This window comes from Chroicocephalus ridibundus, chromosome 3 (assembly GCF_963924245.1).
Source record: "Chroicocephalus ridibundus chromosome 3, bChrRid1.1, whole genome shotgun sequence".
Classification (NCBI taxonomy): domain Eukaryota; kingdom Metazoa; phylum Chordata; class Aves; order Charadriiformes; family Laridae; genus Chroicocephalus; species Chroicocephalus ridibundus.
The window spans coordinates 51,500,397-51,520,092 of NC_086286.1; the positions used below are offsets into that span (position 1 = coordinate 51,500,397).

Genomic DNA, 19,696 nt, shown 5'->3' on the forward strand with positions numbered 1-19,696 from the left:
TTCATTTATCTACTCAATCCATGTTTCTTCTTGGCTTCTGAGTTGATGGGAAAGATGGGGGGAAATGGTTTTCATGAGTATGACCTGGTAAATTTGAAACACCGAAGCCGTGGTGTTCACCATGGGTGAAGACTCTCCTGCTTGCCAAGCAGCCAGCAACCTTGTTTTGGTACGCTGCACGGCTGTAGAGCTGATGTATGCAGACAACACTGTAACACGATCAATCTCATTTCCCAGTATGCTTTTGGAACCTCAGTTAAGCAATAGACCAATATAGATTTCAGTACGATCTTCTAATCTTTGCCCTTTATGGATTAGTGTATCTTTATGCCAGACAGGCATTTCACTGCTTGCAATTTTTTTCTTCTGTGCTAGTGATAGGAGAAAGCCATATAATGTACAACTGCAATACTAAAATCAGTCCCAGTGTTGCAGGTGACTTACATACCCATCTAATAAAACCTGACTGATGTCCTTTGGGAGCGCTCGTTATTGCCTTAGTCACAACAGGTGAATGAGTAACAACCCTGTAAAGAGTTTTCACTATCAGCAAAAGTAAAGTTCACTGGCCAATCCTCAAATAATTAACAACTCTTTCCTCTACAAGGACAGTGAGAAGTGACCTTTTCCAACAAAACATAAGCTGTTTTCTTCCAACTCAAAGCATCCCCTGGAATAACTGGATCAGCTCTGCACACCGGCAGACCTTTTGCCTTGTATGAATCAACATGGAAAGGAATCTTAAGAATGTTTTGGTCATTTCTTTTGGATTTTTACTTCTCTTCACTGCTTACGGAGGACTCCAGAGCCTACAGGTAAGTGGAGTGTCTCCCACTGGTTGGCAGGACAGTTGGCCTGGAAGGGCATCAGGCCAGCTGGTTGTGTGAAACCTGTCAGTCTTTCCCCAGTTTCTGTGAGGAAAGCATGAGCCCTATTTCTTACTAAGTGAGTTAGGACATCAATTTCATGCAGGTTATTATCCCTCACTCAGATCCATAGCATTTACTAAATATTTTATTCTAGTACTTCTCAAATAGTTTGAATACTTGTGTCAGACTACTTCTTTAGGTCCACAAAAGCTGTTTGAATGAAAACTAAATTTCCCTGAGATTTTTCTCAAAAGAAGATAACGCGAAACGGAAAACAAACTTCATTTCTGAAAAGGGATTGTTCTGAATATTTCTAAATTGCTATGATTTTATTATTATTATTATTATACAGCAATGTAAAATAATAAAAATGTATGTCAAATCCATTAAACAATATAAGTATAAAATAATACAATAATTCCTGGTGTCGTGATATAACATAATAATAAAAAAATATTATTTTAAATCACGGGCAGCTGTGGCTTTTATACACATTAATTTCTTAAAACACAGTAGCATAGATGGTTTCTAGAATGACTTGAACACTCAGGATGTCATTAGAGCTGGCTTGTTTAGTATAGCCATACTAAAAGACTGAGCATTACTGTTGGTGTCCATGAATACTTCAGAGTAAATAAACAGGACCTTTTCAATCTAGAAGACTGTCCTGGTCTAATGAAAAATAAATGGATATAAGCCATCCATGAGGAAGTTTAGGCAGAATATTAAAAGATGACCCTGACCAACTGGGTTTTAGAAAGATTTTCCAACTGGTGTAGAAATCTGTATACTTTAAAGGTGGAGCTTGATGTAGAACATAATATACTTGTTTGCAGTAACAAGGGGTTGACCTCATTTCAGGAGGTCCCTGATAGCTCTGTACATCTCTCCTCTCCTCGAGCATTTTCTGTTCGCTGACACTGTCAAATTCCAAGTTCAGGGAAGTTCTGCAAAAAACAGTCCCAAAAATGGATGGAGATGTTACTAGCTGGGTAGACTGATGAGGAGGGGAACGATAAACCCAAGAAGCCATGAGTCAGCCGCACCATCTGAAACGCTGCACGCTCGGGCTAAGTGCTGGAACATGCAGCCTCCCCTAACGCTGCAGGAGGGAGTGGTGCTGCTTCACAAAGTAGCCCTCTCCTCTCTCTATTTTGTCTTGGTGGTTAAAAAGGACTTGCTGAGACACAATCAAAAGTAGGTTATTTTTATTGTATTGTAGCCTGCAGGAGAAGCACTAAAAATATGCAACATTTAATTCAACATTCATGTCCCTCAAAAAAAAAAACAACACCAAAAAAACCCAAACCAGTAACAATTAAGCTAATCATATGATTTTGGAGTCCCAGCTCCTAATTTTTGGAAGCTGTAACTGACAAAACCAGGCATATGGTGTTTCACAAATAAGACCCCAGAGATCAGGAAGCCTCTTTGCCTTTTTACAAAACAACCATTCCAATTGCCAAATACGTTGACACTCCTTGACAGAGAAAATTCCCTCCTCACCCTACTGTCTTGATGCCTGCTTCTTGCCAAGGGAGCCGTGTGGCTGCCACCATGGTCCTGCACATCCGGACCACGCAGCCACTGCAAGGCTTGGAAGTGTTTGGTGCAGCTACCAGCCCTCCTCCAGTGCTCTCCAGTGCTACCCCACACCCCCGCGCTCATTCCCCCCTTCCAAAATCATAACGGACCACGTAAGCTTTTAATGAAATCCAACAGGAAAATGTTGATAAGCAGCATCTTGATCTTCTCATTGCAACTTTTACAGTATCCAGGTAAGAGAACCATTTTACGCATAAAACTATAAAACGTGGTTAGATCAGTAAAATCCTATTCCTCCCTTGTGAAAGTGTGAGTGAATCAATTACTTCCAACTACAAAGGGTTGCTATGAGCATATTAGCATATTTGGACCTTGGCCTCTGAAAAATTTAGAAATTATCAGACCTGTAGTTTAAAGCAAAGAATCTTCCCCTGTTGCTAAGTCAGCCCTTGCAATGCAGATCTGAGGATATTCCTACCCGAGACAAAAAGAGAAGGCCAAGAAAAGAGGTTATCCTTCATTCAGCTTGCTTTCAAAGAGAAACTCAAACAAATTGCGTTAAATAATCTAAAGTCTAACTTACCAAAGCTTTGAATCTGAGCAACCCTCACCTGGTTCTGTATCATATTTTCATAAATGGGCTATCATTGTGAGGAAAACCATAAATCCATAATCAGGGTGCTTTGGGGAAAGGAGAGAGTAACACCCACCCGCAGCTTCTGCATCTCTCTTTTTCTGCCTGAAGCCACTCTCTGTACACCATAGTAACATGTGCCTGTGATAACATTTGCTTCAACCGCTGTTTTTGTCCACGCAGAGCAGTCTCCACTCAGAAGAAGGCCTGGGCGTTGCTTCTCTAAGTGTTCTCTATGCTGCACTCATCTTATCATCCATGTTCCTCCCCCCAGTCCTCATCAAGAAGCTGGGCTGCAAGTGGACCATCGCAGGCTCTATGTGCTGCTACGTCGCGTTCTCCTTAGGGAACTTCTACGCTAGCTGGTACAATTTAAATACTTTAACCTGTCTATTCTGTTTGAAAAAAATCAGTAAGGGAGAAGTTCTTTCTTCTTTTTCTTCTCAATTCCTACTCTACCTCTGTGTTGTGGATTTGAAAGTTGGATGCAAAAGATGTTACCTGCAGGAAACAGGGATAAAGAAATCCAGTAGCAGGTGAAGCAGAGAGGTGAAAATACGCAAAAAGCCAGAATGAATGCATCCAACCACCCACCTGAAGCTGCTTCTCTAATTCATGTGTGTAGCAGAGATTTCCCTTCAGAGAAAAAAATAAAATCAGAAGTTTCATTTAAAATCCAAATGACTTTAAGACTGCTTTTGAAAAGACAAAAGGGAAGGCTGTCTTCCAGCCAGTGGCTCTGGGAGCAGAGGACCACAGAAGGAGGCCAGCTCCTGCCTTGCCCTTTTGGAAGTGGATGAACAATTTACTTCTGCTCTCTAGTGACAGGGGACACAGCTCTGTGGAGGAAAGTTGTTGTGGTCCATCTTCTGAAGTGCAGGTGCAATTTAGTTCTCAGTTACAAGAGGACAGGGCACATGAGCACAGACCTAGCCAGCCTAGCCTAGACCTAGCCTCTGGACACATCTGTGAGTGCTTGCACATCCTAAGCTTCATAGGACTAGCCCCTTCTTGGATTCATGTAGTAGATTTACTGAATCACACAAAGGATAAATCTATTTCTTTGATGTCTGTTTTTGCCTCTGGATCTTTGGGCAAACGATTATTATGCTAATGGATGATAACATGCTAAATAAAGTGTTCTTTGGCAGGTACACACTAATCCCTACCTCTGTGATCCTGGGCTTAGGAGGAGCACCACTCTGGTCTGCCAAATGCACTTACCTCACCATTGCTGGCAATTCATATGCTGAGAAAGCAGGAAAAAATGGGAAGGACATTATCAACCAATACTTTGGGGTCTTCTTTCTGATATTTCAGTCCTCCGGCATCTGGGGAAATCTTATCTCATCCTTGATATTTAGTCAAGCTTCCAACAAAGGTAAAATATATTTTAAAATCTTGGTCCTTTTTTCTATGAAGATCAGCTAGTTCTAGATAGTTAAAAGGTAGATTTCTGTAGCTGAGCTAGTGACCCTCAATTGCCTTCATAGTCAGTGGAAACAGGCACTTCAGATGTGACTTCGCTCATCTGAAGGTAGATGTCTGAAATAGATGGGCTAAATTGCTCTATTTTCTATCAACTCTTCATCAGCTATAAAGAGTTCAGACAGCTAGCTCAAAAATATATGTCTATTGAATTCCTTTTGAATTCCACCCCTGTGTCGTAAAGCGCAGATAGGTTGCTGGCAACGGCAGTCTTTCACATCTGACTTCTATTTAAAGTGGTTAAAACAAAAGGCAAAACACTAAAGCGGCCTTTTTGCAAAGCTTGTAGTATTGAATTAATTTGCTGTTAAACATTCAAGGTTAGTCAAGCTGATGCTGGTGCTTGCTGAAAATGAGTGCTTTACTGAATTGTCAAGAAGAAAGAGAAGTGGCTGTTGGCAGGAGTCTGCACGCCAGGGCTCCTCGTCTGTATTTCAGGCTCAGACAGCAGATGCTGATGTAGCTTGAAGAAATCACTCAACAGCGCTGCCCTCATTTCCCATGCTTGTAATTGCTGTAAGCTTTAAAAGGGCAGTTGTGAAGACAAATTAATACTTGGATGCCACCTTAGAGATTCAAAGTGCTACAGTGTATTCTCATTGCAGTCTCCCATGCATTCCCTGTCCTGTCAAAGTCAGAACAGGATGGACATGGAAAGAGCTTTCTATATACATTGCTACTATGAATAGCAAGAAGTTACCTGCCTTCCCCAGCTCAGTTAAGCAGTATGTCCTCTGGAGGGTACTCAAACAGGTATTCGGTTAAACCTAAATGTCAGGGAGATGGCATCAGCTTTTAATCTTCGAATCCTAGCGTTTATGGCATGGTAGTTGTCACAAGGCACGATACGTATGGAGAATCAAGCTTCCTTTGAACACTAGCAACTATAGATGAAACACCATCAAAGCAGAATGCTAAGGGACCATATCAAGTGTGGCTGAGCCCTGCTGTCCTGATCACTGAGCCACACGATGCCTTCACTGAGCCACATGTTGTCCAAGGAGCTAACGGCCATTCTGGTTTCATTTGCAGGGCAGAGGCTGCGGTGCAGCTGTGGGGTCTGCACAGACTTCAACCATTCTACTCTCCTCTGCCTCACAGCACACACCATGTTGAGTGATGTTAATAGGAGAATTAAAATACTCTTTTTTTTTTTTTTAATCTTGAAATTCCTCTCCTAGTTTTGCATCTGAGGATGTTCCTCTAGATTCTAATGAAGATCTAACTTGTTTATTATCAGTTACATTGGATTTCAGGAAGTGCTGTGGTCCTGTGAGGTGTGCTATGAACAGCTCTCAAAGCCAAAGGCCTTGCCTATCTTCACAACAGTGACGAGCAGTCACATTATAAACTTCCCAATTGTGCCTTCTCAGTGAGACTCGGCTTTAATCTGGAGGGAGCTTCCTGCAGGGGGGTGAGGGTCTCCAGGCACTCATTTCTTTTCTTCTCCTCTTACAGAGCAGCAAAGATATCCTCCCATATTGCCCATATACTTAAAATGCATAATTTTACTGAGCAGTCAGAAAGATACGGTATATATCTGCAGAATCAAAATGCATAAAATTCAAACACGTACATACATTTGACATATTGCTTGCATCACTGCACCCAGACACAGCAAGGCAAGCTACACCGTGAGGCAATACTACAACAGAAGACAGTAATCAATGTAAATTACAAGAGTCATCCTTTCTCACTTATCAATATTGCAGCCTTATTTCCAGAGGAACAGAGCAAACCCTGCTTTGCCGCTTCCATATCACTAATTGTTTGTGCATCTTCATCTTCAGATGATGCATGAAGAGATAAAAAACTTGTTTTACACACTTCCACACTTTACTAGTGTGACTAACCTTTTGCATACAGTAAATTTGCTGAGGGTCTGTTTGTTCAATACTGTGTAGCAGTAGCCACTGGCTATAACAAGGTAATGATTTTCTTTCTGTTACGAAGCTTTATCTGATGTTGAACCTAAAGTTGTTTATGAAGCTAGTTAAACAGCTGATTCACATCGCAGCAGCCTTGATTGGAAGCAATGGGGAAAAGCACGCTAAAAGTAGTTACACAATAATCTTAATTGAAAAATTACCGATCAAGTCCTGTTGAAGGAATCAGCCAAGGTACACTGTATTGCCCTTTATTATGCTTGAACCAGTGACAAATTCTGCAGTGAAAGCATTGAAATAATTGTACATTTTTTTTTTACCATCCTTCCCCACTGCATATCTTATTCAGGCTCACACTTTGGGTTAGTATTTTTTCTTTACAGAGAGGGTACTGGAGGAAGTGGGCACGGTGTCGTAGTGACACACAAGTTGCGTGAGTACACACGCGTGTGTGACTTTGACACGTGCCCAGCACAACGCTGATGGGACTGAAAAAAGCAAAGGTCTTACTCCAAACCCTGCCAAACTGCTCTACTTGCAAGTATGTCATCAAAGAGTAATAAAGCCAGTAATAAAGCCAGGAAAAGCAGATTTCTTGGAAGACTGCATTAGTGAGTAATCGTAATTTGAATTTATAAAACAAAAAAGATGTCTTAAGGTGGTTTCTATTCCTATAACATATTCAGAAATTACCTGAAGAAGGATAATCTGCTCTGGCTGTAAGAACTGAGGTCCATCAGTTCAGTGGTGGTGTAAACTGAGGGATCCATCTTGTGGGGTATTACAATTAAGAGGTACAGATAGACATTGAAACTTTAAATACCATAAATGAGCTTGGATTCAGATTTCAGCCTCTGGCTTTAGTCCATGTCTCCATGTAACCATCAATTCAGTGTTCTGTCTTGAGTGTTTCTGTTAAACCAAATTTTTGCGTGCTAAACTGGGATTCTGAAGTTAAACATCTCTAATCAGGAAGGATTTGAAACTAGAACCAATCACCGAGTGCTGGATTCCCTTTTCCTTACATCCTTAGATATAGTGTGCACTCATCTGATCTTTTCCCTGTCCTGCCTTTCTTTTGGTCCTTACTGAACAAGTGGAAATCTCAGAAGAAAACCTGGCATGCTGTGGAGCGTATGACTGCATGACTGACACCACTAACACCACGGGGTCAGCAGAACCCTCCAACTCCTTAATATACACTCTGCTAGGGATCTACACCGGTAAGTAATCCACCCGATCTTTAATGAATACCACTGATGGGGAACCTACTACTTGTGAAACCTAGCATGACTTTGCAGATTAAGTTTCCAACTTCCTCCCTCAATCCAATTTGCTAAAAGGAAATACAATACGTGAGAGCTGTAACAACTCCTTCCTAAATAGTTTCAAATCCTTTGTGCCAGTGCCATATCATTTTTGTCTAAAGGAGCAATACATTCTTTGTATTTTTGACCTGGAAAGCCAGTATGGTGACCCCATTGTTTCACCCAAAGTCATGTTGCTCTACAGACTAGAATCAAAAGTATGCCCACACTGCAATTAGAAGGTTGCAACAGCTTACCCAGTTATGCAGGAGAGAGTTTTAAATTCACCATCTTCAGAATCAGCAATAGTGAACTAGCTACTGATGGCACTGGGCAGATTTATACATGCATCCAGAGGTCCAAGATGCTAAGAGCAGCTCTGATAGCAGTGCTTGAACTCACCAGCTTCCAGTCATCTGGGGATGCCTATCAGAACTGGCTGATGTCCTACCAAATGTAAAACAGTTTTAGCACAAGAACTGCACTGTAATTAGACGTGGACCTGAACCACAGCTCCCAGAACATGCAGTCATTTGGGGGGAGGTTTTTGGATCCCTGCTGAGATTTTACAACTTCAGTGAATTCTCAGCTGTGATGCTTGAATAATAATACCTTAATGTGAAAGGCGAAGATAAAGAGAAGCACTAGGTGAACTGGCACGTCTCCCATTTAGTAACTACAGCTGCTATAGACCTTCCTTGCATAAGGCTACAAAGGAATCAAAGACAGGGAAGGCTGATGCCAACAAAATTGGAAAGACAAAAATAGATATGCAAAGATTCATTCAGCGAGGAAAGTTCAAAAAGTATCCTTCTCAAAACAAGTTATTCTCTGGATAAAGGGGAAGTATCTGGCAAGGCAATGTGTCACCTTAGCTCTGTTAAAATATCTTTGCAGCCTCTGCACATAGACGTGCTCTGTACGCTGAGACAGATGCATGGAATTTGTCATACACTCAAACAGAGAGTATGTGATCTGGTCAGAGCCAGCCCTCACCGGACAAGTGCATCACAGCAAACCCTCCCTCCTTCACCCAACTCCATTCCTAATTGGTGAGAAAATGCAAAGAATATCCTCCCCCACTTCCCTTCCAGAGTGTGCTGGAGCTGATGCCTTTCTGCTAAAGGCAGGTTTGGCTCACAAGTTTAAATTTAAATTTGATGACTAACATATACAGCACTCCCTTAGGCTTTGCTCATGCAAAATGAATGCGACCCTGCTGTCTACTGACCCTGCGTCAGTAGGGTTTCATTTTTCTTTTAAGCTCTTAATAAAAGATATGTCTTTTCCTACCTCGAGGGAAACCAAATAGATAAATATTTCATTCACAGACATTTTTAGAATGTCTCCTCTATTTGGTTGCTGAATATGTATTTTGCCCAGCTTGGGTGTAGACAATAATGGATAAGTCTTTTGTTGTTTAGTTTTCTCGAGGACCAGGGATGTTTCTAGTTATGTTCATATGGTTGGACTTCATGATCTCAAAGGTCTCTTCAAACCAAAATAGGTCAAGTGAATCAAGAGCAATTACAGGAGATAAGTAACTGCATGGCTTAATAATGGTTAGTATCTTTCTGATGCTCTTGATTGATTTGACATATTTGTTTGAATTTTTGTCCTGTAAATGTGGATGTCCTGCTCTCAGCAATATAAGTCCTGCAACCAGCCCATGAGCACTAATAAACACCCTGGCAGAACCAACAATGACTTACATCACAAAGGGTTTACAGCTCAGCCACAGTGGAGAATCAGGGCAGTAGAGAATACAATTTCATTCTAGGAGACATGGATGAGAATAACAAGCAATAAAAAAAATTGAGGCAATTTACTGTAAATCTGCTAACATATTTGGACATTAAAAGTTCACAGAAAAGAGCATGCACATACACAGTAACATAGGAGCACATTAAACAGGCAAGGTGGATGGGAAGAGATGCCTTGTTTTCCTCTTACTCTGAACTCCAGTTGTTTCCATGGATGGATTTCTATCCAGCATAAGTAAGAGAGGAAACATAATCATGCCTTCCATCTAAAACGAAGCAAGCAGTTGTGAATCCGTGAATGCTTAATGTATGTTAGGAGCCACAGTTATCTTCTTGATAACATGGAAAAAATCATATTGATTCACTCTGCAAGCAACAAACCTAGACCAATACATACATGATCATTTTCTGATTAACAACTACCCCATGTATTCTTTCATATGTTGCTTCTGCTAGGAAATTCTAGGTTCAAAGCTGTAACCTACATCTTTTTCAAGTCACCCAGAGTTGCTCACTATCATCTTTAAAATAGCACATATTCCGTACTCAAAGCATCGCTCCGAGCTGACCAAAAAAAAAACCCCAAAAACAAAAAAAAAAAAGAAAAAAAGCAACATATACCAGGATCCAAGACAGCAGTTCTACTTCTAGCCCTTTATTTTTCTTTCCATGTATTTGAAGGAAGATCACCCCTAGCTATGAAAACCTTGGCACTGGAAGTGAATATTCCTCTTTCGTGTTGATTTAAAGCCTTTTGATAGCTCCCGAGGGAGCAGTTTCTGGCCAGCTCCCCGTCCTCCCGACCCCTGGCTTGCCCTGGAAGGGTGAGCGATCACCCTCTGCGGCCGCACAGCTGGCCCGGCGGCTGTCACAACAGGCCAGTCACAGTTAAGCCGAGGGGATCTGCGAGGCGCGCAGCTGTATGCGGAAGATGTGAATGTAGATCAGGCCTCCTTGTTTACACAGAAATGGCCTTTACACTGAAGCGGAATCAGATGCATCTGCCAAAACAGCCCACAGAGAGCTAAGCACTAAGTCAGAACAATAACAGCAGCAAGCGACTTCCCATCATTCTTCCAGCATTCCTCATTTTTTTCATGAACTTTTTGTTTTGTTTTTGCAGCTAGTGGTGTGCTAGCTGTGTTGCTGATTGTTATGTTTCTGGACCAGATCAAATCTGACCAAGCAGAGACTGAGAAAGAAATACTAGAGACACCATCCTTTTGGTCTACGTTCCTAGCAACTTTCCAGCAACTTAAAGATAAAAGACAGTGTCTTCTAATCCCTCTGACAATGTACAGTGGGTTGGAACAGGGATTTCTTGCTGGTGACTACACAAAGGTGTGGATGACAATGAAAATCTGTTTGTGTCTGATTGTTTTTTGTGTCTTTGTGTCTTACTATTGCATCTGATCTATATTTACTTGTTAAATGAAGATGTTTTCAATGGCGATTTGTGGTTTGCTAAATTACTGCTTACTACTTCTACTTGAATGAACTCTGAGTGACATCTTCAAACAGGAGAGGCCAGCAGTAAATATGTCCCTTGGAACAGCCTTAAAAAGCTGTAGAGAGCTTAACTCACCAGCAAAGGCCACAGCAGAGCGGTACAGGTTCAAACTCTTCAGCTTGTTGTAAATAACAAACTGGGAAAAAAGCCAGAAGTCTGCAAAGCTTTTATATCTTCCTTCCTTCTGGTTTCCCTAGAGTTTGTGTAAGTGCAAGTCAGCACACATACTACATATTTTATTTTGGGAACCTTTACGGTAAGAGAGCAAACCCTCAACGTGGCTGGCTGAAAGCCCTCACCAGTCACTAGTGCAACAGGCCCAAACCCTGATGGCCTGAAATGATCAAAACCACCTCTGCTCCTCCAGTTTCTCTACAAACCTAGACCCACAGCAGGTGTGTTCTCCACACATTCGTTCAGAAAGCCTCCAAAGAAAGGGGGCAAGCTTCCTGAGCTGCTTATTTGACAACCTAAGCTTTCAAACCTTGCTTATAAGCAGACGGAAGAGTGCACTTGCTGCTGTGTTTGAATAGATTGAAAGGGGCAGTCACTCCATGGCCATCTCCATTGGTTGTATGCTCCTTTAGGCAAGGCCCTCTTCATTTCTTGGGAGCTGCTCTGTAATGGTCATAGTGGCGACCGTCAATTTTCATCTCTCGGGCTACGAAGGGAAGGGCAGAACATTCCTAGCGCCACTTCTAGGAGTTTCATTTGCACAGTGAGCAGTGCTCTGGTTTCTTCTCCTGCTTGTTACTGCTTTGTTTGCATGGCATTGGTCTGATTGGGAACTGGGTTAGGAATATCGCTGCTGAAGGCCAACTATGTCAATACACCAGGGACTTGTCAGCAAACTCTGTAGCTGTGCCCCTTTGATCTCATCCATGTTGGTTATTTACCAAATACTCAGGCTAAGACCCTTGAACCTTAGCTGCATATTTTCACTGAAGAAAATGTGTCACCACTGTCTCTTCTCTTCCAGACATATGTGACCTGTGCCCTGGGGATACATTATGTTGGTTACGTGATGATCTGCTTTTCAGCTGCAAATTCCCTCTGCTCTTTGCTCTTTGGGAAGATCTCTCAGTTCACGGGTAGAAAACTTCTATTTGGATTAGGTATGTAAAGGTCACTTGAAAGACTGATCACCTCATGTAATATATCAAATCCAGTGCTCCCCCCTTTGCATGCACTACAAAGGGAGAGCTTGTTGTCAGCTATCAATTAAAACTAAAGTCAATCTGGAGGCAAACTTAATTCACAAGAAGAGAGGCAGCACAGTTAACCACGGTATTGAAGTCATTGCCTTACACCACTTTACTGGTGGTGTAGTTCACCCTGCTTTTGAGGCCACTGTTTACTCAGAAAGTGGCCTACAGCTTTGATGCTTCACAGTTCTAATGTAACCGGTGATAAATGATCTTACAACACAGATGTTGAGGCCTACGCTATATCTGAGAAGGATTTCTCTATTTGGCTGAAACCTCCTCACCTTTATGGGGTGAAGGCAACTGCAAACCTTGTGAGATACACCATTGATTTGAGTCTCAGGGGATGGTGAGCTTGGAATTTAAGCAACCAGTCTGGGAATTTCAGGAAGATTTTTAAAGGTTGGCACGGTGCCCTTTTTTACTGCTTGCTCAATACGGAGAAAACTAAAAGAAAGAATCATATGCCAGTGTGTCAGGCTAGAATAACTTCAGGGCGTCTGTATGGGACAGTAATTTTAAAGTTGTCAGGAGAAGAGATCGGTATATTTGAAAACATCTCCCTCTCCAGAGAACACTATTCCAATGATTAACAGAGTAACAGATGCACAAAAATACCAAGAAATATTTCATTTGTTGCCCCGCATCCACTAAGCCATTCACACTGAAGTTCTGATGCCTTACTTCCACTGCACAGTAACTACTGTTATTAGAAACTTCACTGACTGACTCAATGTGCATCTAGAGATTCTAGGCATTCTCCTCCACAGGAAATTTTAAACCTGGGCCAGGAACAAGAAATTCAGAGTCCTTTATGCTACAGTCAGTAGTTCAGATATTCTTCTGTACGTCTGTCATAAGTGTATCTCACTCTATGAAACTCATTTCAGATTTAAAAAAATCCCAAATTATGATGATGATGATTATTATTATTTAAAAAACCTACAGTGTTAGTAATGCAAGACCTCTGAACCTCTCAGTTCTGTTAAATGGTCTTTGTACTCAGCCTGTGGAAGTGTTCCTGTGGAGGGAGAAATCAGTTTTACATTCTGTTTTTAAAAAGAAAGACAAAAAGCCACCAGACCCTCTAGATATCCTTAACTGTCTCCTCTGTCTCTGAAAGGAAACCTACATTTAAGGACTAGGCAAGGAGGGCAGAACGATGCTTCCTCCCCCTTCCCACATTCCTCACATGGTGACTGCAAGTGTTTCAAAAGCCCCTTCTCCTACTCCGTGGCAGTTCTTGTCCTTTGGGCTAACAGCCGTATCGGTGCCGAGGATCTCTCAGCTCAGGGCACTGCTCAGAATTATTAATTGAAGCCTGCCAAAGGACTGGATTGTCTTGTATTCCGTGCGATGTCAACTCAGTCAGGGCAAATCTCAATGAACCAGAAAGATTTTCAGATTGCCTTATGCTCTAGCTGAGGGAAGAATTTGAAAGTGTTATCTACCATTGTCATGTTCGTAATAGCATTTATATTTCTTTTCTTTCTTTCTAAATCAACAGCCACAGTTACAAACACCGCCTGTATAATAGCACTACTGCTGTGGAAACCTCATCCTAAGCAGATTGCTGTGTTTTTCGTATTCCCTGCTCTTTGGGGCCTATCTGATGCCATTTGGCAGACACAAACTAATGGTAAGTCCTGGTGACAATGAAATTAATTCTCTCGAGATATAAAAATCTGCATGTTTTTATTTATAAAACAACACGCGCATAAAAATGATAACGGGTTTAAGACGGCATCTAAAAGAAATATGTTAGCTCATTGGAAAGTAGAAGAAATAAGAACAAGTTGGGCATAAGAAAGTAAAATGCTCATTAAACAAATTTTTCCAAGATGAAGAGAGAAGAACACTGCAGAAGATGATAACAGATTCACAGAATAAATATTCTGGAAGAGTACAAGTATTTCAAAGAAAATTAGAGAACTCAGAAGGATGACACATTTAGTCTGTCTTTTGCAATAAAGGAGAACGCTCTGGATAAAAAATCAACTCAAAGCTCAACAACAAAAGAAGCAGCAAATTGGCTGTTAGGAGTTATTAGAATAAAACTGCAGGAGAAAACCACAGAGAGCAACATTATGCAGCCAAGTAAAACCATGCAGTTCTGATTTGCTCCATTTCAAAAATCATAATCAAATGTGATAAAGCATAAGAAGGCAATAAAAAGGAGCAGAGTCATGGGAGACTTCCACTTGAAGGAAGGCTAACAAACTAGAACAGTTTAGCCTGGACAAGTGATAAGTAAGAAAGCAGTCAGTAAGATCATGAATAGTATGGAAAAGGTGATTAGAAATTCACCGTTTCTCTTAATAACAGAACTACTGGCACGAAATAAAGTTGTCAGGCAGCAGGCTTTATAGAAATCAAAAATCATATTTTTCACACAATAATCATAGTATAGAATTGCATAATCAAAGTATAGAATTGATTGCCAAAAATGTAAATGTTTTTAAGCTGGAATTACATCACTTCAGGGGAAAATGTTCTTGGGGTCTATTAAAGCCTGGGGCTCCAGAGGAAATCTCCAACTCATAAAATCCCTGTGTCTTTGATTGCCAGACTCAGGAGGGCACTGGCGACGCAAAGACCACTGTATACTTGCCTCATTTCTTACAGTCTTCTCCTAGGAATCTGTTGCTGGAAGTATACAATTGGACTTCTTATCCAATGCATTATGGTTGTTTTTATCATCTTTTATGTCCTACTGCTTTGTGATACAGTGCAATTATTACGTACTGACAGTTCAGATAATGAGCTGATAGAAACCAACTTCCATACGGGATCTACCTCAATCAAAACTAGAGAAAGTTCTATAGAGACTAAAGACAGATTCTAAAGTGCTGGAGAGGGCAAGAAAGAGCTATAGTCTGTAACGACTTAAAGTAAAGTCTGCTAATCACTGTCAGTCACACTCTTTTTAAATCAATGCCATAGCCGTTGTCAGTAAGACAGTTACATGCTCTCCCATCTGCTCCCATATTTTGCCTCTCACTTCATGAATATTGTTTCCCTCTGTCTCAAATTCATATTTGGCAGATGCCATAGGAATATGCATGTGACAGAACCAGCTCAACTGGGCCCACATCAGGTTATGTGTCTTGGCCTCCCTCCCTCTGGTCCCTCTGGTCGCTTCAGTAGCTTACATGATTTCACTCACTAGATAAATTACCCTGTTCCTCCTAGAGAACCAAAGGGGAAACACCACAGCCCTTTGCCTGGCACGAACAGCGATCTCCTTTCCAGCACGTGTAGAGTCCCACTCTACACACAAGGAAGTTTCCAGCCAGACTTTTCTGCCCCTCAAGCAACTCCAGCTCATATCCCTTAGAGGAGAGCTAACACGCACATCAAGTGACACCCTCTCATCTTCTCTCATCCCAACCCACAGCCCTGTGTCTTTAGTACAATTTTAAATCAGTGCTCTCATTATACAGGTTCACGGAAGGACAACATCAGTAAGGATTTGCTCTCTCTGAAGCAAAGCTGTTTATTCATTTCCTGCTTCCTCAGCCACAGTCTTCCTGACTGTTCATCAGGCTCCTTCCCAGCGCTCTTGAGAGCCATATCTTAGTCTCCCACTGGAATAAAGGACCTGCCCTATATTCTGCTTCTCTCTTTTCCAGAAAGCCTTGCCCTCAGACACTTGGCTTCTTTCAGAATCACAGAAGGATTGAGGTTGGACGTGACCTCTGGAGATCACCTAGTCCAACTCCCCTGCTCAAGCACGGCCACCCAAAGCCAGTTACATAGGACCATGTCCAGCAGCTTTTGAGCGTCTCCAGGGAAGGAAACTCCAAACCCTCCCTGGGCAACCTGTGCCAGTGCTCAGTCACGCTCACAGTAAAAAAGGTGTTTCCTGATGTTCAGAAGGAACCTCCTGTGTTTCAGCTTGTGCCACTCGCCCCTTGTCCTGTCATTGGACACCACTGAAAAGACCCTGGCTCCATCCTCTTCAGGCATTTATGTATATTTGAGATGTCTTTTTGAGAGACATCTCCTCAGTAAGGTCCCTGCATGCCTGATGAAGAGGTGCCTGGTGCCCTTGTTAGGAAAAGGGAAAAGTACAGAGGACTTAAGTGTCAGAGAGGAGGCTGGGAAGTGGCTGCAGTTCCCAACCCCTGGATGAGGCATGGCCAGTGGACAAAGCTTTGTGCTTACTTGATGGCTAGTGAGCCCTGCAGTGCTGTGACAAGACTGACCTGTATTACAGCACGGTAACATGTCATCTCCATTCCCAGATTCCTGCAGGATACCTATGAAAACCTCACGTTTGTGTTAGCTGGGAAAAAACCACATGTTCTTTATGCTTGCACAGTATCTTTTTTCTTTTTTTTTTTTTTGTCTGTACCTTGTTCAGCTGTTCCACAGCTCCAAGTTATAAAATTATAGAGAGTTTGCTTTGTCACATTGTCACACTAAAAGATTGAGTGATGACATGAAACCTTAACAGAGAGGTGCAGTGACATTACTCCATAATGCTGCATCCCAAAACAGGATCTTCAGTTTGACATGCCCATTTAGGACTAAATCTCTTCTCTCCTTCATCACTTTTATACAGATATACCTCACATGAGAAACTCCTAACTCCAAAGGCTATGAGATGAGATAAGGCCTCTAAAACAGCATTGGGGACCGAGGTCTATGATCCTTCCTTTGGCAAGCTCCCATGACTGCTGTTTGGGCATCAGTAGATTAACCACTGAATAAATACAAGGGCAGTGCCGCATACTTCAGGCATTTTATGGTGATCGAAGATGGCTTACTTGGGCGTGCTGTGGATACTTAATACTGGAGTTCCCCCTAGAGGACATATAGGCTCACAGTAGGTGAGTCACTTGTCATCTTAGAAAGGTTTCCCAACATGTTTGCGTACGTGTGTGGACACTCTCATTTATTTCCAGTGGAAGCTGCTTCATTTCAGAGTGGGTAGTGCCCTCTCTTATCTAACCTGAACACCGATGCTATTGTTATCCCCCTGGCAATAACTGCACTTGGGGCATAACAATTGTCTAGCACAGAGCTATCGAGTAGACTACAGTAAAATAAAGTTCTCTCCAGGCTGACGTGCATCTTTAAAAAGGATATGAATCAGTCTGGAAAGTTTTTAAACCTGGACTCAAATGATTTCCAGCAGTCCTATTATATACCCATGCCTAATAGTCCCCGGGGAAGGAGTGGGAACAGAGGCAGTGGTAAACAGGGAGGATAATTTAACATGTACTTGTTCATTTATTAGGCAAAACTATGAAAGATTATCAAGTAATTCACACCACGATACACTCAGGCAGTTTAATGAACTAAGTACCTCTTGTGATGCACTTGTCCAGGTTTTCCATCATGTCTAAACTGAATCATTCAGTAAATGTCCTCTTATAGTCATCAGGAAGCAGTGAATTTTTACATACAGATGATGCCTCCCCCTTCTTAACAAAACTGAAGGGTTAGTCGAGCCTACCCTGACTTCTAGAGAACTCTGTACTCCTCTGCGCTTTTTGGCTGAATGTGCATATTTCAGACAGATGTGTTGTTAGATAGAAAAGTGGATGAGAAGAGTCAAGGTACATGATATTCCCCCCCTTCCCTCCCTGCACGCCACAGCTGAATCAGTGGAAATGCCTGCTGCTTTATCACCACTGGTGCTAGCTCAGCACCCAGCGGGAAGCAAGCTCTGTCCCCTTCTGTGTGCACAACCAGTCAGAGCTGGAGGCTGGGAAAACCTCCCTGACTCCCAGTTGTGGGTGTGCGGCTGACTGGACTCAGTGGGAGCTTTAGGATTATCAGTTTAACCAAGTTAAACTTGACAGTGCAAGAAGCTTCCCTTTTGTGGCTGATAATTTGAAAAATAAACTTCCTGCCATCTCACTTCAATAGAACCATTCTTTCTTCCTTTCTCCCATTTTCTTCCCGTTTTTCTCTGATATTCTCTATTTTGTCATTTTTTGCTCTGTTATTTCAGTTATAATGATCCACAGGAGTGCAAAAATGTTTTAAGACAAAGCTTGTACTTTCCTTTCTCTGACATTATGAAGGAAGGTCTGCCTTCCCCATTGTTGTCTATTCATTCCCTTTGCAGAAAATACTTGGTTTCAGACTTAATCTTCATAAGCTGCGTCTCTGCTTCCTTCTAGGGCTCTATGGCGTTTTATTTGAGAAACACACGGAGGCTGCCTTTGCCAATTACCGTCTCTGGGAGTCATGTGGATTTGTCATTGCCTTTGGTTATAGCACCAAATTGCAAGTCTACATCAAACTGTATATTTTATTGTCTGTGCTTGTGTTGTCTATGGTGACGTATGGAGTGGTTGAATACCTGGAAGCTAAGAGCTCCCCTGGGACACCTCCTGCTACAAAGAAGGAAAACGTAGGACCTGTCACCCAGGAAACACACATGTAATCCGACAGGGTCAGAGTGATGGAGGCAAAGCAAGCTGACCAGCTCCTGCAGGCATGCCTCCAAGGGGGTTCCAACAGGTACTGTCTCCAGAAAGGGCGTGATGGAACAGATTTCGAGGCCAGCGTAATACAAATGTCTTAGGAGTAAAAATCTCTTTTGACATCTCAGTTTTATAAGTGAAGATTATCTGACTTCACCCTTTCATACAGACAGCAAACTAAATGTTTTCTCTTTATTTAATTAATAAAGTCTTAATAAATGTAAACAAGACTCCTAAAGTCCTCACATTTTTGTATCTGTGGATCAAACCTAGTACCATAGCTTTATAATCAAACCTGAAAAGCCCACATGCAACCAGAAGATGACAGCAACTGGGGTTGCTCAGCTGACTGCAGACAACACACATCATTTCATGGGACCACTGTTTATAAAGATTTACATTGCTCTTATCCTGCATTCTTTAACAGTTGGTGTAAATAACATCAAGTTATGAACTGGCTATGATCTACAGTTCATATCTGAACACCACAAAAGCCACTAACTCTGAGTCCACCCACCTGTCTCAGATCAGCAGACAACCATGTTTCTCCCCACGTCATCCCTCTGTCCCAGCACTCTTCCCCTTTTTGGTTTTCCTGTTTCCATTTTTTTCCTGACCACTTACAGCAGCTTCCTCCCAAGACAGATGTCTTCTGCACGAAGTTCATCTTCAGTCATGATGAACTTTCGCCACTTTCCCATCCATGGACAGGGCTGTTTTCAAGATAAGCAGCCAGGGCATGCTACCTGGGGAACCAGCCACAAAAAGGATGCAGGTAACAGTGCAAGTCGTTGAGTGAGAAGGAGAAAAGGAGGATGGGCCTGTGCTGTAGTATCTCCTTGAGACCTATAGGCACCTAGCAGTGCCTCAGATGAGGATTTCCCTCATCTCATTTCAACTTTCATTTAGTTTTATACATGCTATATTGTTTTCAGATTTGGATTTTTGTGGTTTTACTGCGAGGAGAAGAGTGCTACAGTGCAATTACTGGGCAGTGTCCCTACATCTTGACGAGAAAGCACTGTGTAGGTATCATGATCATTACT

At 42.0% G+C, this 19,696-nt stretch overlaps 1 protein-coding gene across 4 annotated transcripts; it reads left to right on the top strand.

Annotated features, from left to right (window-relative positions):
• Window positions 1-621: 621 nt before the first annotated feature.
• On the top strand, window positions 622-18,816 carry UNC93A (unc-93 homolog A). Of its 4 annotated transcripts, none has more exons than XM_063331034.1 (8): window positions 622-815; window positions 3,232-3,413; window positions 4,200-4,429; window positions 7,520-7,645; window positions 10,616-10,833; window positions 11,982-12,117; window positions 13,715-13,846; window positions 18,345-18,816. In XM_063331034.1, exons 1-8 carry the CDS (start codon window positions 729-731, stop codon window positions 18,608-18,610), a joined length of 1,377 nt encoding a protein of 458 aa, XP_063187104.1. In that variant the 5' UTR covers window positions 622-728; the 3' UTR covers window positions 18,611-18,816. The 4 variants fall into 4 exon arrangements, with proteins under 4 accessions (XP_063187104.1, XP_063187105.1, XP_063187107.1 ...); XM_063331035.1 differs by having other exon boundaries at window positions 3,237-3,413; XM_063331037.1 differs by lacking the exon at window positions 18,345-18,816 and adding an exon at window positions 16,775-17,165.
• The last annotated feature ends 880 nt before the right edge of the window (window positions 18,817-19,696 follow it).

Excerpts from the sequence above, each read along its gene's own strand:
- UNC93A (XM_063331034.1), top strand. The coding sequence starts at position 729 with ATGGAAAGGAATCTTAAGAATGTTTTGGTCATTTCTTTTGGATTTTTA. Across the intron at positions 10,834-11,981 it reads TTGCTGGTGACTACACAAAG|ACATATGTGACCTGTGCCCT; the intron begins GTGTGGATGACA and ends CTTCTCTTCCAG. Across the intron at positions 13,847-18,344 it reads TTGGCAGACACAAACTAATG|GGCTCTATGGCGTTTTATTT; the intron begins GTAAGTCCTGGT and ends GCTTCCTTCTAG.